General features: G+C 38.7%; 1 protein-coding gene across 1 annotated transcript in view; it reads left to right on the top strand.

Moving 5' to 3' along the window:
* Positions 1 to 23,406, top strand: part of TOP1 (DNA topoisomerase I) — an 84,151-nt gene that overhangs the window by 28,245 nt on the left and 32,500 nt on the right. Inside the window, exons 4-8 of the mRNA XM_082645041.1 lie at positions 13,205 to 13,328; positions 14,472 to 14,527; positions 17,354 to 17,449; positions 18,459 to 18,534; positions 21,748 to 21,860. Of these exons, the coding sequence (XP_082501167.1) occupies positions 13,205 to 13,328; positions 14,472 to 14,527; positions 17,354 to 17,449; positions 18,459 to 18,534; positions 21,748 to 21,860 (465 nt within the window). The remainder of the gene's footprint in view (positions 1 to 13,204; positions 13,329 to 14,471; positions 14,528 to 17,353; positions 17,450 to 18,458; positions 18,535 to 21,747; positions 21,861 to 23,406) is intronic.

The raw sequence follows: 23,406 nt of genomic DNA, 5'->3' as shown, positions 1-23,406 counted from the left end.
CAAGATATTTTCAACATAAATAATGGTCAAAAGTTTCTTGTCCAACATATACAGAAATCTTCTATAAATAAATAAAAATGAGGCGGATAATCCAACAGAAAAATTCATGAGAGGATTGAGTAAGCTCTTCACAAAAGAAAATATCCACATGGCCAATAAAAATACTAGAAGACGCTCAACATTACTCATCAGGGAAATGCAACCTCAATATAATATCCTACACATTGTAATAATGGCTGAATATTAAAATAACACTAATACCAAGATCTTACAATGATGTGGATCAATCCCATTTCTGATGGGACTATAAATTGTTAAACCATTTTGGAAAACTACTTAGCAGTGTCTTGTAAAGTTAACATATGTATACCCTATAACTTAAGAATTCCGTTCCTGAATGTGTTCTCAACAGAAGTGTGCGTATTTGTGCACCAAAGGGCATGTACAAAGCTATTCAGAGCTGCATTGCTTTTAATAGCTCCAAAGTGAAAATCTCCTAAATGCTCATTAATAGTAAAATGGATAAAGTGTGGTATATTCACATCTTAGGATACTATATATAAATAAATATGAAATAACTACTGTTAAAGTAATAAGCATAGGTGAATTCCACAAACCTATGTTGAGTGAAAGAAACCAGCCAAAAAATATATATTGTATGCTTCAATTTACTTGAAGTTCAAAAACAAAACAATTAATCAAGACCTTTAGAATTCAGAGTCATGGTTATCTTTGGGAAGGAAGGAAGGGTAGCAATTGTAAAGTGGTGTGAGGGGAACTTCTGGTGGGGTATCAATGGTATTTTTCTTAACTTTGGTGGCAATCACATATTTATCGTTATTTTGTGATAACTCTGAACTCTGCACGTATGATCAGAATATAATTATGTGTATATGCTACTTTTATTTTTAAAAGTTATAAAAAATAAGGCTTATCAAGAAAAAAGATAAAGTGAGAATTCTAAGTCTGTTCTTTTTATGAGTAATGAAAAATTTTTTAATATTTTAAATGAAAATTTTAAATTAATAAGTCTTCATGAATCATTAAAATAACCAGATTAATTTCTCTAGTGAGGGTGTTACTTCACAAAATCATCTATCACTCCTGTGGTCGGTCTTTTTTTTTTTTTAATTTTTAAATTTTATTTATTTATATATTTTTTAAACTTCCTGGCTGCGTTGGGTCTTCGTTGCTGCACGCAGGCTTTCTCTAGTCGCAGCGAGCAGGGGCTACTCTTGGTTGCAGTGTGTGGGCTTCTCATTGCGGTAGCTTCTCTTGTTTTAGAGCATGGGCCCTAGGGTGCGTGGGCTTCAGTAGTTGTGACACGTGGGCTCAGCAGTTGTGGCTCGCAGGCTCAGTAGTTGTGGCTCGCAGGCTCTAGAGCACAGGCACCGTAGTTGTGGTGCATGGGCTTAGTTGCTCCACGGCATGTGGGATCTTCCTGGACCAAGGATCAAACCCCATGTCCCCTGCATTGGCAGGTGGATTCTTACCCACTGCGCCACCAGGGAAGTCCACTCCTGTGGTCTTTCCCCACCACTCACTCATTTCTTACCACTTGATTATCTAGTTTCCATTTTCATTAGTCTAGTGATTTTAATTTTAGTAGTTGAATCCAGTCTCAGTTCACATGCATCTTTTCTTCAGTTTGTAGGTGTCCAGCCTATATTAATATCTACCAAAGTAGATTTGAGAGTAAAGAATATTGCCAGTAATGAAGAAGTTCATTTCATAATGATAAAAAGGGACCAATTAATCAGGAGGAAATAGCAGTTGTAAATGTTTATACACTGATATCAGAGCCTCAAAATACATGAAGTAAAAACTGATAGAATTGCAAAGAAAAATAATTCATATTTATAGTTAGATTTTACTACCTCTTTCTCAATTGATAAGCAGAGAGAAAATCATTAAGGATATAGAAGACTTTGAACATCATCAACCAACCTGATTTAATGGACATTTATAGAATATTACGCTCAACAGTAAAATACACATGGAACATTTGCCAAGATATACCATATTCTGGGCCCAGGCCTTCTCCTTGAAACCGGCTTCCCTTGGCTTTCCACTTTTCTGGCCACCTTTTTCATCTTCTCATTCCAGTTCACAGAGTGATTCTCTAAGTCTTTGGCTCTCTTCCTCTGCCACCTCTCTTGCCATTTACCCTTCTCTCATATTCCATTTCCAGTCTCCCTGAACTTCTTTTCAGTTCCCCAAACACAGCATGTCTTCTGAATACTCTAGGTTTTAAAATATGCTGTTACTGATTCTGGAATGCTCTGTTGCCCTCCTAAGAACATTCTTTTAGTTGCAGCATAGAGTTTACTTCTTTCAGGTATCCTCTCTGCCCTCCACCCTCATATTAAAGTGCCATTTTTAGGAGTTCTCTCGCACCTTGAATATATCCCTATCACAGTAATTACCAGTTGTGGTGGTGTTGTAATTGTCTCTTTACTTTTCTGTGTGCCCTATTAGACTCTTGAGGTCCCTGGGAACAATGCTGGGGTCTGTTGTATTCATTTTACATCCTCAAGGCTTAGTATAGTACCTGGCAGATAGGTAGTACTTAGTAGTGTATGTTTATTGAATCAATGAGTGGTTGACCTATGGTTACACCAGTTACCATCTTCTCTCTCCTTTTCACATATTCTCAATTCTATAGGATGGTTCCCTTTGGCCATCCCACATTTCAAGTACCTTTGTGTGTGTGTGTGTGTGGTGAAATATCCATAACATAAAGTTTGCCATTTTGAAGTGGCATTATGTACATTCACCATATTGTTCAACCATCCCCAGTATCCATCTTCAGAACTTTATCATCATCCCAAATAATCTCTGAACTTCTTAAATAATACCTCCTCATCCCCCCTTCCCCCCATCCATTAGTAACTTCTATTTTCTATCTCTGTGAATTTTTCCACTCTAGCTACCTCATGTAAGTGGAATCATAAAATATTTGTCATTTTTGTGTCTGGCTTATTTTCCTTAGCATAATGTTTTCAAGGTTCATCCAGCTAGTCAAATATCAGGATTCCATTCCTTTTTATAGTTGACTAATATTTTGTTGTATGTCTACCACATTTAAAAAAATTCATTCATCTGTTGATGGATACTTGGGGTTGTTTCTACCTGTTGGCCGTTGTGAATAATGCTGCTAAGAACATGGGTGTACAAGTATCTGTTTGAGTCCCTGCTTTCAGTTCTTTTGGGTGTATACTTAGGAGTAGAATTGCTGATCATGTCAAACAAGAATTATCTTGCTTGCCATGTTTATGATGTGCTAGTTGATGTGAAGTGCCAAAAAATGTGAGATAGTCTTGACCATGAAGAACTTCATCATCTGAGGAAAATGCTTATAGATCAGATGAAGAAAAACTAATTTTCATGTTACCTGAAATCTGTCCAAAAAGACTTTTTAAAAGATAGAAGTTATTATTTAAACCGTAAGCTTTTTTTTTTTTTTTTTTAAGTTGAGAATTACGTTTTATTTGACGGACTTGCTGAGGACTTAAGCCTGGAAAACAGCCTCTCAGGTGACTCTGAGGGACTGCTCTGAAGAGGTAAGGGAGGAGCCAGGATACATAGGAGTTTTTGCAAGAAACCAGGTAGTAGGAACATCAAAAGATTATTGTTAATTAAAGAAAAACAGGGACTTCCCTGGTGGTCCAGTGGTTAAGACTCCAAGCTTCCACTGCAGGGGGTGTGGGTTCGATCCGTGATAAACCATAAGCTTTTAAAAATGGATCTCTTACTCTCTGACACATCTTACTTCACCAACCATAATTTGCAATTGTGTTGGGAGAAAAGATTAGGTAGAAGTGGCATAAAAGGCTTTGGGACATAAATTTGGCCCTCTCCTGTTTTACCAGAATCTCCTTTTTAAAAATAAAGGATGACACAGACCTACTAGAGAATGGACTTGAGGATATGGGGAGGGGGAAGGGTAAGCTGTGACAAAGCGAGAGAGTAGCATGGACATATATATACACTATCAAATGTAAAATAGACAGCTAGTGGGAAGCAGCCGCATAGCACAGGGAGATCATCTCGGTGCTTTGTGACCACCTAGAGGGGTGGGATAGGGAGGGTGGGAGGGAGGGAGACGCAAGAGGGAAGAGATGTGGGAACATATGTATATGTATAACTGATTCACTTTGTTATAAAGCAGAAACTAACACACCATTGTAAAGCAATTATACTTCAATAAAGATGTAAAAAAAATAAATAAAAATAAATAAAAAAATTAAAATGAAGGATGTAATTTTGGCATCATTTTTCTTGAAAAGTCCACAGTGGTTTCTTGCCTGTATCTAGGAGAAGGCCTCTGGTCTGGTCTATCCACTTAGGTCTCATGAGATCTTGACTAGGTTATCTAACCTTCCTCAACTGAGCTATCTCGTCTTCCTTAGTTTCCTCATATTAATACATGCTTCAGAAGGGACCCTGGGAGTCAATAAGTATGAAAGCTCTTTAACTGTGATCTGCTCTACAGATGTGAAGAGATAATATTTTGTACATCTATTAAAAGCATACTTTTCCAAGATTATAGCATAGGCAGTCAGGAATTTGTTCTATGCAATTTTGTGCCTTTTAATATTTTCTTCATTTCTAATCAGAATACTTGAGAAAACAGTAGCCTATTTGCCAAAAGGCATTGGAAGAACCTGCTCTGAGTTTCTGTTTATATATGACTAAATCTAGCCCTGGATCTCTAATTCACATGTGAGTAAGTTTAAGACAGTTTAACCAGATGATCTGTTGTAAGCAGACTTTTAAATGCTTCCTGTTTTGACCTCTCCTGACACACTACCTCTTTGCAACAAAGCAAGTGTATTGGTTATGGTCCAGTAAAATCCTGTACACTGTGTTCCTTTTTAAGTGACTTCTGATCTTAACGGTAGTTTTGGGTTTCTTCATTTTTCTTCTTAACATATTAAGGAAACCTTGAGGATTGTTTAATCACCTCTGAAGCCCAGAATAATTAAGATGTAGCATGTTCTGTTCCAAAATGCTTCACTTTATTTTAACACTTTGCTCATCAACCCTGCCTAATTTTGTGGCTATCTATATGAGGAAACAAGTTCTACAGTAATGTGTTTCTATATTCCCTCCTTCTCTGCTAGATATTAGCATCAGTCATTTTTCATTAGGCTACACTTAGGACCCAAATCCAGGAGGCCTCTTTGTCCTGCATAGTAATATGTACTGCATATTTGGAGTGTCAGAGAATGGGAAACAAGCCTTTCAGAGATAGAATGGGATTTAGACCTACCTCTTAGGAGATCCCATCTTATTCATATGCTTTCTCCTTTTATTATTCTAATTCAAGGTGCAAAATAGGGGAAGGGGTATTAAAGATCATTCCACCTCATCTCTTTTTTGTGTGGACATGAGTCTGAGGTGACATGCCCAAAGCCACATGGCAGGGTGGTAGCAGAGCGAGGAGGAGAGATCAGGGCTTCTGAATCCTAGTATGATTTTTCTCCCACTACATTATTCCTTCCAGTAAAAAACAAAACGTGACAAAACAATCTCCCTCCCTAAGAAAGGTTAGTTGTTGCTAAACTATCTGTGTTTAAATACAAGCATCTCTTTCTCATATGCATATTGTAGGCAGCTTAGGTTTTAAAATGCCAGATCATTTCAGGCGCTGCCTCTTTCTTTGGGCCCCAAATCCCTAAAGTTTTTGGCATTAGAAGTATTAATCTCATTAAATTCTGACCCTGTGAAAACCCCATCTCTGACTCTCTGGCCTATAACGTCACAGGAAGTTTCTACCAAAGTCAAATAAAAATAATTTCTTCTGTTATTTGTCTCTGATACTGCTTCTTTCCATTAGCATTGATATTTAGCACTTGAGGTCCTTTAAAGCAATATATAAATCCTCTCTAAAGAAATAAAAGGAATACTCTTACCAGATGCTAAGGAATCACTGGGCTTGTAGGATCTCACCAGATACTTCTCTTGAAAGGTTGCATTCTTAGCATAAATTATCTTTAATACTAGACCTCTTATATATACAACATCATTAAAAGCAATTGGGGGGGAGGCTTGATTTTAGAAAACAAAGGACTGTCACATGTGAAACATAAGATTTCTCTTGCTAGCTTTTGACTGTGTGCATCTCTTGTCATTTTTAAACCTGACACTCAGGGTGGAGTGACAATTTTGTGGAAGACCAGGGAAGATAGAGAGAACTACTGTGAAATAGTAAGGGAAGTGCTTTTCCAGCCACATTGGCAGTGCTAATTTATACAGTCAGTGTGAGAATAAGGATGCTTTTGGTTTCTGCTTTCCCTTCAGTTCCAAATCCTACCTGAATTAGAGTTGAGAGAACATAGGCTTGTAGGGAAATGCACTGGAATTAAGCAACTGGTTCTCAGATTAGAGGCAGTTTTTCTGAAAGTAATCACATTTAAAAGATGTGTTTACTGCTTTTTTTGTGAGCTGTTGCTGAAGCCCTCCATTTATCTACATGTCCTTATATCAACCTGTCTGGGGGAAATGGACAGTTAACATAGGTAAATAGAGAAGATTGGGTAGTTTAGAAATGAGAAAACTGAGTACCACCACCATTCACATGGGAGTCAGTGTGATGTAGTGGAAAGCACACTAACACAGAAGTGGGGAAGCTGGGTTCTCTCATTCACTAGCTGTGTGTCCTTATCCAAGCCGCTTAACTTCTGGGTCTTTTCCCACTTTGGTTGAGTGTTGATAGCAATACGAGCCTGGTCAAGCTTTCAAGTGTGTTGGGGGAGAATTCAATGTAATTATGCAGATAAAAGCTCTTTGGAAACTGTAACATACTCAGTAATTGAGATTATTATGATTACCACAAAGCCTGGTAGAATATCATTCAGATAAATTGAAGCTGTTGATTTTGGTAGTTGAATCTAATTTAGTAGTTACTTATTGATAACATCTATTTTGGTGCCCTGGTTTTCAATGATATCTAGCCCTATTATAATGACCTGCAGTCTTTTTTTTTTTGGAAGATTTCATGGTGGAAAGGGTATTTGAGCTAGCCACGGAAAGATGGTTAAGATCTTGTCAAGGGAAGGTGATGGCTAGAAAGAGTGACATTCCAGACAGCGAGAAAAGCATAAACAAAATATGGAAGCATTGTAATGTACTTTGCTCTGGGAAGAATCCAGTTAGGCGGATGCCAGGGTTAACAGGATGGGTTAGAAAATGAGGGCTCCAAAAAATTGCTTGAGGCAAAACTATTAAATGCTATTTTAAGAAGCTGGGACTTGATTCTAAAGGAACAAGAAGCCTTTGAAAATAGTTGAGAAAGGGAAATACAGGACTTAGCCACAAGTGGCATGAGGGGGTCTAAGAAAAAGGATTCCTAGCTCGGATAACTGTGTGACTGTTCATCCTATTAGTAGAGATAAAGAACTTAGGGGAGGAATGCGTGTTCAGAAGGTGTATCGGCTTTGGCATCTTTGGGCACATCACTTTATCTGCTCTGGCCTGCAAACAAAGGATTAAATAATTTCTAAGATTCCACTCAACTCCCAAGTTTTAATAATTCTTGGGATTTTGTTTTAGTAACCTATTAATGGTGGATGAGCATTGAGAAATCTTCATTTCTCAGAGCCTTTCAGAAACTAGCTGCATTTTTTCAAGAGGCAACTTTTGAATTTACCTCCTAGAATGTTTAATTGAACAAATATTATTTAAGCTCTAATTGTCTGCTTTCCTTTGAAGGGTTTCCTCCTTTCACAGCTTGGAATCTTTCTAGGCTCTCCCATAGGAATCCCCTGTGACTCCATTGGCTGCAACCTGCAGGGGTCTGCTGCCTTGAGGAAGTGGGCAGGTTGCTGGAATGAGTTTGTTCTCTTAGCCATTAGTGGCTAGGTCCTATTCGCAGAAGATAAAGAGGCTTCTTCTCCCCTTAGCAGTGTTTCGTTTTGGCTTTGTTTGGGGAGTAAGGCACCAGAGTGGTCAAATGCATGACTGTCTGAGTTTAAGTCCTAGTGATTGTTCGTTCGATGTATTTCCTTGGGCAAGTTACTGAACCTTCCCGTGTCTCAGTTTCCATATCTGTAAAATGAAAATACTTACCTCAGTTTTGTAACGGGGATTAAATTGCTTAGAAGAGTGCCTGGCACTTAGTACTGTTTAAGTATCTGTTAACATATTTTTATTGCTGATAGAGGACAGACCATTGTTTTAGTTTTCTTTAACAAATTAAAATGGTTTCCCATAGCCAACATCCTAGCTTCCCAGAATATCAGACACAGGGTTTTTTCCTAAAGAGGCAGCAAATGCCTTCTTGCAGAAAGAAAATATTTTCACTCTTGGCTTCCTACTGCCATCCCCCTACTTCCACCCTCTCTCCCATTCTTCTTCCTAAGTGTCTAGGGGAACCCTGGTCAACCCTCTCTTTTGTCTGCTCGGGTCCAACAAGAGTCTCACTCGAGAGGTGACTTTGAATCTTCCCATTTACTCTGTTTGGCATTGACTTTTGCTTGTCTAGGCTCTGATGTTAGGTAGATCTTTTCCCCAGACAGACATGAGCCCCGAGCCGAGGAGCTGGCTTCTGTGTATAGCCAGTAATTGGATGTTTTCTCTGTGAGTTCCTGATGATGAAATTCATATTTCATCCAAGAGTATGACCATCTCAGAGGTTCTAGGAATGCCAGCTACTGTCTGTATTTTGGCCTTCAGTGTACCCCAGACCAAACTCGTTCTTAAAATGTATTTGTTCTTCAGATCTTTGGGTTTCCTTACTGTGGTCATTATTCAGCTTTTCTTCTAGTTTATTTTTCTTATTTAGCCGCACTGAAGTTTCTTCAGTGTTACAGTCCCCTGTACCGCTGCCCCAGACTGGCCAGTATTGTAGTCCTCAGTTATATTTACAACCCATTCTGTGACTTTTACATATTGTGTCTGGAAAAGTAGCAGGACCAGTATAAAGACATGGGTAATGTCTCTCTTTTTTTTTTTTTCTTTTAAATAAATTATTTATTTATTTATTTATTTATTTTTGCCTGTGTTGGGTCTTTGTTGCTGTGGGCGGGCTTTCTTTAGTTGCGGTGAGCTGGGGGCTACTCTTCGTTGCGGTGCGTGGGCTTCTCACTGCGGTGGCTTCTCGTTGCGGAGCACGGGTTCTAGGCACGCAGGCTTCAGTAGTTGTGGCACATGGGCTCAGTAGTTGTGGCTTGCGGGCTCTAGAGCTCAGGCTCAGTAGCTGTGGCGCACAGGGTTAGTTGCTCCGAGGCATGTGGGATCTTCTCAGGCCAGGGTTCGAACCCGTGTCCCTTGCATTGGCAGGCAGATTCTTAACCACTGTGCCACCAGGGAAGCCCTGGGTAATGTCTCTTAAAACAGGTAGTCAGCATATGAACTCCTCTTCTGCACTGGACAGAATTTCCATCATCTCACTATCATAAGTGGAAAGGTGCTGCCCTTTAAGCCAGTGTGAAAGTCAAGCCAGTTTTAAGTCTTGGAAAAAGAGGTACATGTTAGGAAATCCTGAATGGTGATGAGTCAGCCTAACTGATCCAGATTGGCTGCATTTTTCTACCACTGGCCAAATTCTGCTTCTGACTTCCATGGCACAGCCTTAGACATGCTTCTGTATGATAGGACTTGGACCCCCAAGTGCATCTGCTACTTACTTGAGGTAGGTTCCTAGGAGAGACTACCGCTGTGGCTCGCTCTTGGGCAGCACTCCTGTCGCTGTGGGCTTATGGATGAGGGCTAGGACTCCCGGTGCTCTGCTCTCTAGTTCTGGAGGCAGGGACAGGAGCAGCACCTGACACGTAGATAAGATGTTAGCACTGTGTTCAAGAGACTGAACAGGGCTTCATAAACCCGTATTTCTAATAGTCCCCAATGGAATGCATTGTACCACAAGATGTTCCTTAACCCTGAATCACCAGAACTCACTTAGTCTAAAAATCTAAACTTGTTCTCTTATATCTAAACAGTTGGGAATAGAGAAGAGTGAGTTGCCTTTGGAGAGTCAAGTTGATAGTTTCATCTCATTTTGGTCTTTGTGATTAATTATGACCTACAAAGGGGTTACTACTCTAGCAGGAACTTTGAATTTCCTGAATAGATTTCCCCCTGGTTAGCAGGCAGAGGAAGTACTGACTTTTTTCACTTTCCTGGGGTGGCCTGGGTACTATCTCATTGCCATGTCATTTGTTGACTTCTTTTCCCTGATCTCTGTTTGGTGTGGTAATGAATAGCAAAGCAGAAAACTGGAGGCCTATGTGTGTACTTATGGTGCCCATGCTGTGATTGCCAGAAGGCCAGAGAGCCAGTTTTCTAGTGAAACAGACTAATGTTCTAAGAATTGCTTTCATTGAGAAAGAGAACAGGGTGGGTGTGGGGGTGGGGGAGGCGTGGAGGTGGAGCATAAAGGAATAAGGAATATAGAGCATTCCTAAACTTAGATTCCTAAGTCAGCCATTTAGAGTTTCATGGGAAGACAAAATGAGAAGTAGCTGTCCCAAGGGTTTTATCATTTCAGATATCCTAGATCTCTATTCTAGAAAGTTTCCACTGATGGTAGAATAAAGTTTTGATCTTATACATCAAATCTCAGAATGGACATGCATTTGTCTCTAACAACACCAGACTACGCTTATGTGGTATGTATCAACTTCATGGAATTGTAATGATATTCATTTAGTGGAAAGTGCTCTGAACTTGGAGCTGGAAATACTCAGTTTAAATCCCAACTGCCCTTCTTTCTAACATTGTAACTTTGAATAAGAACCACTGGCCCCTCTGTTTCTAAATCAGTCTGAGGGGATAATAAAGCCTACTTCACACAGGTGTTGTGAGGACTGAATGAAAGAATGTTTGTGAAAGCACTGAGCAGCACAATGCTTGCTTAGATTTATCTTTTTTCTTAGTCTAGGGAGGGATGTATATATCCACCCATTAATATTATGGATGTAATTTTCCACATTTTTTGCTTTTAGGCAGAAACTTCTGTAGATGACCATTAATTCCTCTTACAGTTAATGTTCAAAACAAAACAAAAACTGAAACTTCAGTGCTTATATATAGAATAGTAAGCTCAGACATTTTGCTGGTAATATCAAAACCATGGGCCTATGATTTCATATATGTAAACTCCTAAAGAATCCATTGCAATCTTGGCAACTTTGTTTTTTCACCATTCTAAAGCTGGAAGAATTAATGAGAACTGGAAGTAAGAGTGTTATTGTAATCGGGAGCCATTTTGTACAAAATAAAGGATAAATTTGTTTATAAAATGTTGCGTTTTGGTAAAAACAGATTATGAGAGAGAGCACATTGAGTAGAGAGTGACATCATAATAATGATGAGAATATAAAGCACGGTGGGAAAAATGGATCATCATGTGCTTCCAAGCATACTAGAGTTAAAAAGAAAAGTGTGCTCATATAGAAATTTGTTATTTTTCAGTGTGTGGCACATCTAAATAACAACGTAATGAGAACAACATAGAGGGAGGAGTACATCAACCAAGGAAAGTGGACATTGCTTAATTTTCCATCTGTGGTAGTTCTGGGTCTTCCCTAAATCTGTAGTCCTGTTTATACTAGTCCCCCTGCCCTCCTGGCTGGATTTCATAGAGTTTCTGCTTATTTATTATCCAAACTCCTATCTTTAGTTGGGGCTCCTTTTGTGCCCAGAGATGTGAGTGATAGCGATGCTCTCCTAATCCACATTCTGGGGCTCTCACCTAACTGGTCGCCATCATTTGTTTCTCCCTTTTTGGCCTCTGATGTAGCTGAGTATGCTAACCAAATCTCTTTAGAACAAACTTCGTGGGATGGTTGTAATCTTCTAATGAGCTTACTGCTGGTAAAATCTATTTTTTTCCTCCTGTGCTGAAGGTGGTAAATGTGAGATAGGAAATACAGTCTATGGCGGGAAAGGCAAGAGCCGATGCTGCCTATAGGTTTGACTGTCCCTGTCAGCTGGGGTTGCTGTCAGCTGTCCGGTGTCTGGGGTGACCCCCAACTCATAGCACTTGAATTCATGATCTCTTTTGTTAACTTGTGGAATATATTGGCTGCTGAGGTGAGCAAGTTTCCTAAACCTCCTGCCCAGTGTACTGAAGAAAATAGTCATCCAGTGTTCACCTTAAAATACAGCTTGTGATTTTTGCTCTTTAGTCTTTGTCTACATGCATGTTTTTATATAACTGCAGTCATTTTATATATTCCTTTTTTCCATTTGTGTCATAAACATTTTCCATGTATATTTGTAGGACTCACAAATTATAGCATAACAGCTACATAAAGATAATGATAACTGTGATGTATAGCTTTGATATATCACAGTTTCCCCCTCTTGTTATTTACCAAGGCTGTATCTGGTTTCTTGGTGCTTTTTTGTTTATTTATTTGTTCTTGTTTGTTTTTTTGTCATGGGAGGCATCAAAATGAACATCTCTCTGTAATGTTTTACCCAGAGAGAAATATCCAGGAGGAGCTAGACCCAGGATATGAACACTTTAATGGCTCTTGTTTTGTAATGTCATATTTTGTTTTCCAGAGAAGCGGCACCTTTTTACAGTGCTACCAGTGTGCCCACAAACCCCTTTAAAAGCAAGGTTTTAAATGTTTAGCACAGGAAATGCCCTTGCTTTTAGATGGATCTTTTCTTATTCTGAGGAAAGAACCAAGCAGGATTTATAAGCCCTAGCTAGAAAAGCTAGAAGTGACTAGCTTTTCCTAAGCTGGCAGGAAACACTGACTGTGTTGGGCTGCTGACTGCACAAAGCCCTGGCGTGGCTACCTTTGTGATATGTCTCACATCTGGCACTGAGCCACCAAATGATTTTTGGTGAACTGTTTTTACCTCTTCACATCAGATGTGAGAGCTCAAGTTGGAGCTTTCATTATAGTTTTCTGCTGGTGGAATGTTGTAGAAATACAGTGGGTTTGCTGTATAGTCTTAGTAACTTAAAAAAATGTCCTGGTATGTTTAGAATGACTAATGTTTTTTCTATTTGATTCCTTTGCTCCTTCGAAAAAATTAAAACATTAAGCAAGATAAAGTCTGATGTAGCCAAGAGCCTCTACTTGAACCTTCTGTCAGGACTATTTATTTAAAGCATTGCAAGTTTCCATGGTTCATGTTATCTCAGGGTATCTTGTGAGTTAATCTTGTGATATGAACCCTGTGGTCCCTACTCTGTTTGTCCCTACTCTGCTAACTGTTTGTGTCTTATTTTTCACAGTGAACATAAAGATTCTGAAAAGAAACACAAAGAGAAGGAGAAAACCAAACACAAAGATGGAAGTTCAGAGAAGCATAAAGACAAACACAAAGACAGAGACAAGGAAAAACGAAAGGAGGAAAAGGTACAGAACTTTCCAGTGGGGAATGAAGAGGTGTGGGCTGTACTTTTAATTTTGTTTACCTGTAAAAGCAGGTATTGAAAGTACCTTCATGGACTAGTAAGATTCCCTGGCCTTTGAGTGAAAAAGGTCTGTGTCAGGAGACGTCAGAGCCAACCAGAGTCTTAAACTATGAAAACCAAAGCCCTTTACCATTGTATTTCATGCACCAAACCTATCCATGTCATTACCTTACTTTATATGGAAAATGGATAAATTGAGGGATGTCGGGTTTCTGGGAAGGTCAGTTTTCTTTCATGGGGAAAATTAATTCTGCTGGCCAAATCTCTGTAGAACAAACTTGTGGGATGCTTGTAACCTAATGAGCTCATTGCTGGTAAAATCTGTTTTTTTTTCCACCTGGGCTGAAGAAGGTGGTACATGTGACATGCACATCTGGCTGTGAATAAGTAGTAGTACTGTGCATAGGCTTTTTAAAAAAAAGTTTTTATATTAGTTTCTAAAAAGGTAATGCTGGATGGACTTGCTAAATTCAGACAATATGAAATAGGGAATAATAGTGAGAAATACATCTCCCTTTTACCCTCAAATCACTGTCGTCTATCTTTCCCTTTCGGGAGACAGCCACTGTACTATTTTTTGTATTCTTCCATTGGTTGTGTGTGTGTGTGTGTGTGTGTGTGTGTGTTCCTCTGAGTGTATGTGTGAAATAAATGTCTGGAAAGTTGAAGGAGGGCAAAAGTAAATATACTTTGCCTAAATCAGAGAAGATAGGAAATAAAGTACTCCTTTTTGTTTTGGTTTGGTTTTTTATTTCTTGTCTGCACTGCCAAGGGCAAATCCTTGAGAGGTGGAGTATATTTATTGAGGGAGAGGGACCTACCATCATTTAAAGGTAAAAAGCCACCATTTTGAAGGGAAACATTTCTCAGTAAATTGGACAGTTCATCGGAAGAATTGTTAAAAAGGAGTCTTAGAAAAGTGTCAAGACCTTTGGTCCACCTGTTTAGTTTGGCTAACAAGAAGAGTCAGTCTGGGATCAAGATGCCCCAAGAGTGGAGGCCAGATCATCTCAAGTAAGGTAGAAGCTTCTTCAAGTTTAGTCCTTTTAAGGTACTAATCAGTTACTGTTGTTTTACCTTTCAGATTAGAGCCTCTGGGGATGCAAAAATAAAAAAGGAGAAGGAAAATGGCTTTTCTAGGTAAGATTCCTCGGCTGCCTTGGCTTCTCTTTCTCTGTGCGTCCAGTAGGCCAGCTGCCCACGTTACAGTGTTGTCTGATCTTACCTAAAATGCACTGACTGGCCATCTCCAGGTTTTCGAGGAAGTTGGCAGTGAAAGGACTTGGTCTAAGCCAATGTGAGCATTTCTAGAGTGCCATTTAGTGAGACTGACCAGCACATTTTCTAGAAGGCTGTTTTGAGTGGAGAAGGTTGACAGGAAGAAGCTTTTTAAAATTGAGATATAATTTAACATTCCATAAAATATACCCTTTTAAAGTGTACAGTTTATTGGTTTTTAGTATTTCACAAGGTTATGTAACCTCCCCATTATCCCTATCTAATTTCAGAACATCTTCGTCACCCCCAAAAGAAACTCTATACTTAGTAGTAATTTTGGAGTTTCCTGAAAAACCCCTACTCTGAACCCCTACTCTGAATTGCCCCTATTCTGAGGCTCATATATAGAAACTAACTTGATTTGCATTTTAGGGACAGGTGTAGATTTGAGTAGAAATATTTTATCTCTTTTCCAGAGGAAAGGAAAATATGCACAATCTAGAGGTCACTTTTCCTTTACTTTTTGGGGCCATTTTGATTCTGTTTTCCTCATCAGCCTCAACTTCCTAAAATAAGCCCGAATGTCTCCTCTGGTTTCAAAAAACCCAGAACTTATATGATCATATATTCTCACCTGCTCCACTGAATGGCAGGATGGATTTACGAGGAGTTGTGGGGAGTATTTGCATTACTGTCCAGGGCAAAGTCTTTTGACGGTTTTGCTTCCTTGAAACTTTGAACTTTCAGTTTCGTTTGAGAACATTTTTGAAAATTGTGCCATTTACTCTGGGTCCCTTAGACCAGGGAGAAGCAAGTGCCCTCTTCAGGCATGTTCTGTAACTGTTCTAGGAATGCAGAATAGTAAAATTCAAGAAGCATTAGAGCTCAAAGCTGGGCATTCTGATTTCTTAGATAACAGTGACTGAACACAGGGCAACTATTTTCTGCCAGGAGACTGCCTTGAACTTTTATTAAACTAAGATATGATTAGACTCTCTGGACTTGGTGTGGAGTCTTGGGTTCAGTTTCAGACTTTCTGGGCTAGACGGTCAGAAGCACACCCTTCGAGGCAGTGGTCTCTGTGTTCACTTTGCTGGACTGCTCTAGCTTGCATCTGTATCGTGGTAGAGAATCCACATGCTTCACTGGATGGAACAGTTTTCTGGTAATTGTTTTAAAAATTCTTTCTTCAGGCCTAGTAACCCTTCCCAAGTGTTTTTAACTTCACTCATGACAGTACTAGGATCTAGCATTTACTTAACTAGTTGGGTAAATGGCAGCATTTCTTTCTCTCTGGTGCAAAGCTTTTGGAAATTTTGGACACTTGGGGCTGTGTCAGTGGTTTCCGTCATGGGGAGAAACAGGTCAGCATTTGGGGAGTGTGCTTAAATAAGGAAAGAAAGAAAGCTAATCTGTTTAAACATTCAAATTCATTTGCAAGCAAGGGGGTCCAGTATGCTTGGGGTGGGAGCGGGAATGGGGGGACAGCATTGAAACCCTGTGAATATCCTTTCTTTGGCAGCTAAATCTGGATGCTTATCCTTTGGCCCCCCTAGAGATGAGTGTCTTTGTGTCTGGAGGCCATTCCCTGTGCTGAGTTAGTTAGCTTTGTAGATGCTTCTGGCTGTGAGCAGTGCAGTTCCAACAAGATGTGCCAGGCCAGGGAACATCCCAGGCTGTGGTGATTGCTGGTCCCATTGGTTGTTGTTTTTTTTTCTTTTTTAAAATTTATTTATTCATTCATTCATTCACTCACTTATTTATTTATTTATGGTTGTGTTGGGTCTTCGTTGCTGCACGCGGGCTTTCTCTAGTTGCAGTGAGCGGGGGCTACTCTTCGTTGCGGTGCGCGGGCTTCTCATTGTGGTGGCTTCTCTTGTTGCAGAGCACGGGCTCTAGGCGCGTGGGCTTCAGTAGTTGTGGCACGTGGGCTCAGTAGTTGTGGCTCGTGGGCTCTAGAGCACAGACTCAGTAGTTGTGAGGCTACTTAGTTGCTTAGTTGCTCCGCAGCATGTGGGATCTTCCCGGACCAGGGCTCAAACCTGTGTCCCATGCATATATGGCAGGCGGATTCTTAACCACTGCGCCACCAAGGGAAGTCCAGTCTCATTGGTTTTTTAACTTACCCCTTCCTCTTTTTGGTTCAAGATAGTCATCTAACAGAATCATCTTTTTATATTCAGAAGGCAGAATCTTAACAAAAATAGGACAAGGTACTCTTCTGTGTATAAAGTCAGTAAACCAAAGGAGGAAGTTGAACAGTGAATAGATTTGGCTTAGAATGACTTCAGTTTGTTTTGGGACTCAAGTTTGGGGAATACATTTTTATTCCTTTTTTTGTGAAAGCTATATTTTAGCTTTTGGAGCACTAGAATAATCAATTCACATCGCTTGAGGGATCAGATACACAGACCCCTCAAATAACGGGAGGAAACAACTTAGGTTTGTTCCTGTTGTGGTGTGGGTTCCATTGGCACAGACAGCTAAGATGTAGTGGAAAGAATCCTGAGAATAAGGAGTCTGGATCCCGAACGTTGATATCGCCTCTTCATCTGTAATTGAGATCAATACTGTCTACCTCACAGGGTTGTAGTGAGAATTAAGTGAGAAAAAGTGCTCATGGAAAACCTTTTAATATGTACACATGTATGTTGTTATCCGTCCACTAGCTACTTCCTTCTACTTTGCATTACTTGATATAATGTAGATGTTCCACCACTCATTAACTAGCAATTTTTTTCTCTTTAGTCCACCATTGATTAAAGATGAACCTGAAGATGATGGCTATTTTGCTCCTCCTAGAGAGGATATAAAGCCATTAAAGAGACCTCGAGACGAGGATGAGTGAGTATTTCTTATTACTTTAATTTTTTTAAACAAAAAGGAGTTGTTTAGACAATAATACATAGAACAACTGCATTAGTTGACTTTTGCTCATTAGGAATTTGTGATTAATAGACTGGGTGACTGATTTCTCTTTGAATTATGAGAAATAGCGTTTCCTAAATAAATAAGTAGTGTGCCTGAGGCTTAAATGGAGAGTATATATTTACACTTTTCTTATGTTTTTTCTTATTAAAAAGGTAATACATATTTATTGTTGGAATTTCAAATAATCCAGAATTCACAAAGAATATTTAAATTATTTAAGTTACTTCAAGTTTATCATCACGTACCACAGATAAGTTTTCATTGCTGAAGCATTTTTTCCTAGGATTTGTGCCTTTTAGTACCTTCTGAGTGAAGTTTCCATGTATAGAAGTAATAAAATTGCTCTTACTTGAAACAGTTATTTGAGACTTATATGTACCTCTTTCTCAGGTTGAGTCATTGAGGTTAAATCCTGTTCATTATTTTCAATCTTGCAGAGTTTATTATGTTTTGGGACTCTACAAAGGATTTATGGTAGAAGATGGATGGAAAGGGAGGAGGGAAGTACTTAATGAGCTCATTTGTATATATTCAGAATTCATAGAGAATTTCTTTCCTCCCCTTTCTTTTCCAGTTACTACTTTGTGGTAGCCATTGTTGCCCTGTGTGTGTGCTTCCCAGATTTCTACCTTCTAGTGTTGTCTGTTTTTTGTATGTATCCCTCTACTCTACTTCCCTTCCAGGCCTGCGTGTAGTATAAAGTTATTTGTTTTGTTCTATATAGGACTATAACTATTGGTCCTTGGTCTGGCCTTCTTTACTTTCTCCATTCCTGTTCTTGACTGTAGAATGCCCAGCCAAGAGTAATAACAGCCACGCCTGCCTTGGAGGCCGCCAAGAAGAGTTTGGAGGTCCTAATCCTATTGGTGAGAACTACTGAGTCACAATTGTGTTAACTGCGTATTCATGTTCCCCTTTCTAGTGCTGATTATAAACCTAAGAAAATTAAAACAGAAGATACCAAGAAAGAGAAGAAACGAAAACTAGAGGAAGAAGAGGTTAGTAAAGAGACTTAGGCCCTTTGGGGCTTGAGTTTGGAATAGGGAGTTTTCCATAAAATAACTTCTGAAGGCCAAATGGGTTTTAGGGATTCATTGCTCTGTTGCAGAGGAAACACTGGGGAAAACCCTTAAGTGTGTTACAGTGGCTGCGGCACTGCTAGTTTTAAGATCTCAGCCTTCCTGGGTGTCTCCCCAGAGCTATGCTGCCAGATGACATGTTCTTGGAGAAACTGTGCTATCTTCATACATACAGGGGAAGTATTAGCAAGAAATCATATTTTGGCTTACAGCGCAGAGGAGTTTTCCCTAGGAATGTTTTTTAGTGCTTTCTTATATCTAACAAAGCTTGCTCGTCACTCATTTTGGGTAACCCTCCCTATTTAAATTCCTTTAAATGGGTGTCCTTTGGATACAGGATTACATCCAAGCTCTTTACAGCTTCTTCCGATCTGGCCCCTGCATCTTGTGCCTCTTCTCTAATTTACCTTGTTCCAGCCTCACAGACCTCCTTTGTTTCTTTCCACACCAGATTCTTTTGTGCTTCAGGGCTTTATGAAACACATGCTGTTCCCTCTGTCTGGAACACATATACTCTTCCTCTTTTCTTTCTTCTCCTAGCTTATAACCTTCCTTAAAATCTCAGTTTCAATTCAGGTACTTTTCTAAAGGTTCTATTTGATGCTTGTGGTAGATTTAACATATACTAATATGGTTCCTTCTTTTGACACTGTCTGTTTCTTGGACTAAAAACTGTGGGCGAATAATTCAAGAAAAAGATGTCAGAAATTCACAGGGGTCTTAATCTTGCACTCTCCTAAGAGAAGGGGTTGAGTAAGTTATTAGCTTTGCTGCATTTGAGTTTAGCCATGGTCTTGGGCAAAATGGATTCACAAGTATAAAGTCGATAGCTTGAAGTATCGTCAGTAAAGATAGTGATAGTAAGGGGCAGTGAATCTGAAAAGTGTAATCTATCATAGTAGTAATAATATTAATAATTCAAATTAAATGTACTAGATGCTTACAGTGTGCCAGGCACTATTCTTCACGCTTTATAGGTATCATTTCATTTAATCCTTACGACAGTCCTTAGAGATAAATATTGCTACTATTATCTCCATTTTACACATGCAGAAACTGAGGTACGGAGAGGTTAAATCATTTGCCTGAGGCCACACAGATACCAAGTGGTAAAGCCGGGATTTGATCCCATGTGGTTTGATTCCAGAGCCAGCACACTAGCTGCCATGTTATCCTGCTTCCTGTGGAACTTTGCTGATCCTCCAAACCCACAAGAAGGCAGAAGGAGTGTCTTTAATGAAATCATATTAAGAATATGAATGAGTAGGTAAGCCATAGAGAGATGATCAGGGCCTGCATTTAGGGAATTGTAGCTTTTCTGACAACTAGCCTGTTCTTGGCAGAAGCTCAAGTGTTATAAGAGCCAACTCAAGGAATCGAGAGTGAAATGTTGAGATAGTCACTCCACTTTCATGTAGATTACCAGTACAGACCAGTCAATAAAGAAATGTAAAACTTTAGCTCTCCATGCGTTCTATATCGCCTTTATGCTTATGTTGCATTTATGTAAAATAATACCTTTCTCTGGGTTTCACAGAGGTTAGTAATAACTGTTAAAACCATTTGGGAGAAAGAATGGTTGACTTCATTTATTTAATTGTCTTAGCAAGCCTCTCCCTACAGGGGAGGGGGAAAAAAGCAGGCTGAAAGACTAAATTAATACCCGGTCTTATTGTGGTAGGGACCCCAGATGGCAAGATCAGTCATTAAACCCCACTTGCTGGCTATGGTGTTTTTCATTTCTGGGAATTGTTCTGAAATCTCCTAGTGACTGATAATCCCATTTTGAGGCTTGAAAACATATGATGTAGCCAGTAGTTTCCTGATGAAACCATCTGCATGCCTGTTCAGAAGCTGTTTAGAGAATGTCTTAACTGAAAAACATTTCCTTTTCCTGTGGTGTGTTTCAGCCTAAACAGTAAACATTATCTGAATTAATGCGCTTCTCTAGTATTTTCTCTTCCCAGACATACTTACACGTTTATATTCTCCATTCCTATTTCAAACTATGTGTAGTACTATAGTCTTTCCCCTTCTTTGTACACTGGAGGCCATTTGCTTTCCCTGAGTTTATCTGATTACCATCCTACCATGTGTAGTCCTAGAATGTTTATATATTCCAGCCATTCCTATGAGTCACATTCTATTATTTTTCTGGTAAACTTGGGCTCTCATCATAGTCAATAGCAGCTTTTTGACCTTGAGCAAGTGACAAAACCTGTTTCAGAGTTTCCTTGACTATAACTGGAGGAGGTCAAACCAAACTATAAAGTTCTTTCAAGTTCTGCCATTCTGTAACTGACTTTAAGATGACTCAAAACCATTTTTCATAGCTATGTAAAACTTGCTGAATAAAGACTTAAATTATATTGAATAGTTAGGACAAAGGAAAATATTCTTCAGAAGAGTTTAGATTCTGTTAAGCAGGACCCCCACCTGTTGAATAGCACATTTTTGTCTGGTTGTGTGTGTGTGTGTGTGTTTTGAGATTTATCACCTGTATTGATGGATTATACTTGTTTATGTTTGTTCTTTTTCTGTGCTACTGTGACAGCTCATCTAGGGTTACAGTTCAAAGAAATAGTGTCATGGGAATTGGTAATTGTTGTAGGGCTTCCCAAGTACTTGCTTGCTTACTGCTTCATGACTTTGTGTATGCAAATAGCAGTAATGAAGTATATTTCCCCCCACCAGGCTCAATCAGAAATTTCCTTTCAAATTGTATATTTAATACATTAAAAGTCTCCTGTACCTGTTATTTGGTGGTATTAGAAGAAGTTTAAAGATGAGTAGATTTTAAAATAAGTGAGGATAATACACTGGGATTACTCTGTCCCAAACTCCACTGAGGCTAAAAAAATACAATTTCCCAGGCTCTTCCCCTACAGAATGAATGTTTTTAACTACTTTCTCAGGTAATCGTGTGTCTGAGAGTTTTAGGAAATAGCGCTTTAGAGAGAAGTACCAATAAATTTTTATTCGTCTATCAAATTGAGAGTATTGGACTCAAGAACTTCTCCAGTTCTCATATTCCATGATTCTAGTTTTTCTGTCTAATGGCTCCCCCCAAAACTACTTCGAGAAGGGTAATTCGTCCTTATTTAAGTGCTTTCTCACCATGTTTCTTTGTAGGATGGTAAATTGAAAAAACCCAAGAATAAGGATAAAGATAAAGATAAAAAAGTTCCTGAGCCAGATAGTAAGAAAAAGAAGCCGAAGAAAGAAGAGGAACAGAAGTGGAAATGGTAATATTTCAGCACTGGGTTAAAATGTTAGCTCTTTTATTCTACAACCTAATGAAACAAGAATATTGAGTATTAAAATGAATAGCTTGATATTTGTGGGAGGAGGGAAGTACTTAAAAGAATCTCTCTGGAATAACATTCTGAAATAAGTTTTGCAGGACCTAGTGAGAACATTAACTACCTCTTACCCTATTGGATCTCAATACTATGTCCCACCCTATTGAACAGAGTGAACTATAGAAGTCCTATATATATATATATATATATATATATATATATATATATATATATATGGAAATTTAGCATATGAATAAAGTTGCATTTAAATGAGAGGGAAAAGATGGATTGTTCTATAAATCTTGTTGGGGAAATTGCCTATTTGTTTAAAAAAAACAACCTTCACAAGAAAACCTGGGTGAATATTTTTATAATTGTAGAATAACCAAGACCTTTTGAAGCAATACATATAAGCAGAGCCATAAGGAAAATATTTATAAAGTTGATAAAATTAAAATCTTCTATATGGCAAATCAACAAACTCATGCCATTAAAAAAAAATCCTAAAGGAAAATATTTGTACTACAATGGGCTAAGATTCCTAATATGAAAAAAAAGGTCTTTTAAAACAATTAATGAAAGGAATAGTCTGATAGAAAAATGAGGAAAAGGCAACTCATTAAAGAAGATAAATGATTAACAAACATCTTAAAATATGGTGAACCTCACAAGTAGCAAAGAAAGATGAGAAGAAAAATAATAAATGAAACATCTTTTTGTTTAATGTGTCACAGATAAGGAAAGATTAGTAAATATCAAAACATCTAGGGTTGTAAATATGAGAAAACAGGCATTCTTCTTCACTGTGGGGAGTGAAGATTCAGACAGTCTTCAGTGGAGGACAGTTTAGCAATAAAAGGTTATTTCTAGATGTTTAGAGCTTTGAAATAAACTTGTATTTTTAATACTGGCTGTTATTAAAACTTTGTATTATTTAGCCACTACATCTATACTATACATGATTTGTGTTTATGTTGAAAAAATTCCAACGATTCAGAGGTATACGAGTTAGAAAAAAATGACAGTTCCCTTTCCTTCTTTCTCCCGTTCCCATTTTTCTTTTCTAGCTTTGAGGTATCCACTATTTGTAGTTTGGTATGTAGAGTTCCAGACCCATTGGTATGCATTTACTCTATGGCTTTTGTAATAGAGAACAGTAATCTCACCAGTACCTCTGAGCAAAGGGGCAACATCAGTGTCCAGAGAGGCGGCTGAGAAGAGCAGAGCTGCAGTGGCAGGAAGGCTCAGCACAGCTGTGCAATCGGCATTGTTGGTGTGGACACGTGGGGTTAGAAAAGGAAAGTGTAAAGGAAAAGTACAGAGCAAAGGAACTCTGGGCCTTTCTGGGGTCAGTCAGAAAACTAAAGAACATGTGTTTTTATTTTCCTCATTTTTATTTCATTTTTTTCCTTTGAAATTAAAGTTTTTAGTGATGGAATATTGAAAGGTTTTTATGACCTTCAATAAAAAATTTTTTTTAAGATGAAAT

The sequence above is a fragment of the Mesoplodon mirus genome, assembly GCF_964341445.2.
Source record: "Mesoplodon mirus genome assembly, chromosome: 15".
Classification (NCBI taxonomy): domain Eukaryota; kingdom Metazoa; phylum Chordata; class Mammalia; order Artiodactyla; family Ziphiidae; genus Mesoplodon; species Mesoplodon mirus.
This window is presented reverse-complemented; position numbering and strand designations above follow the sequence as displayed.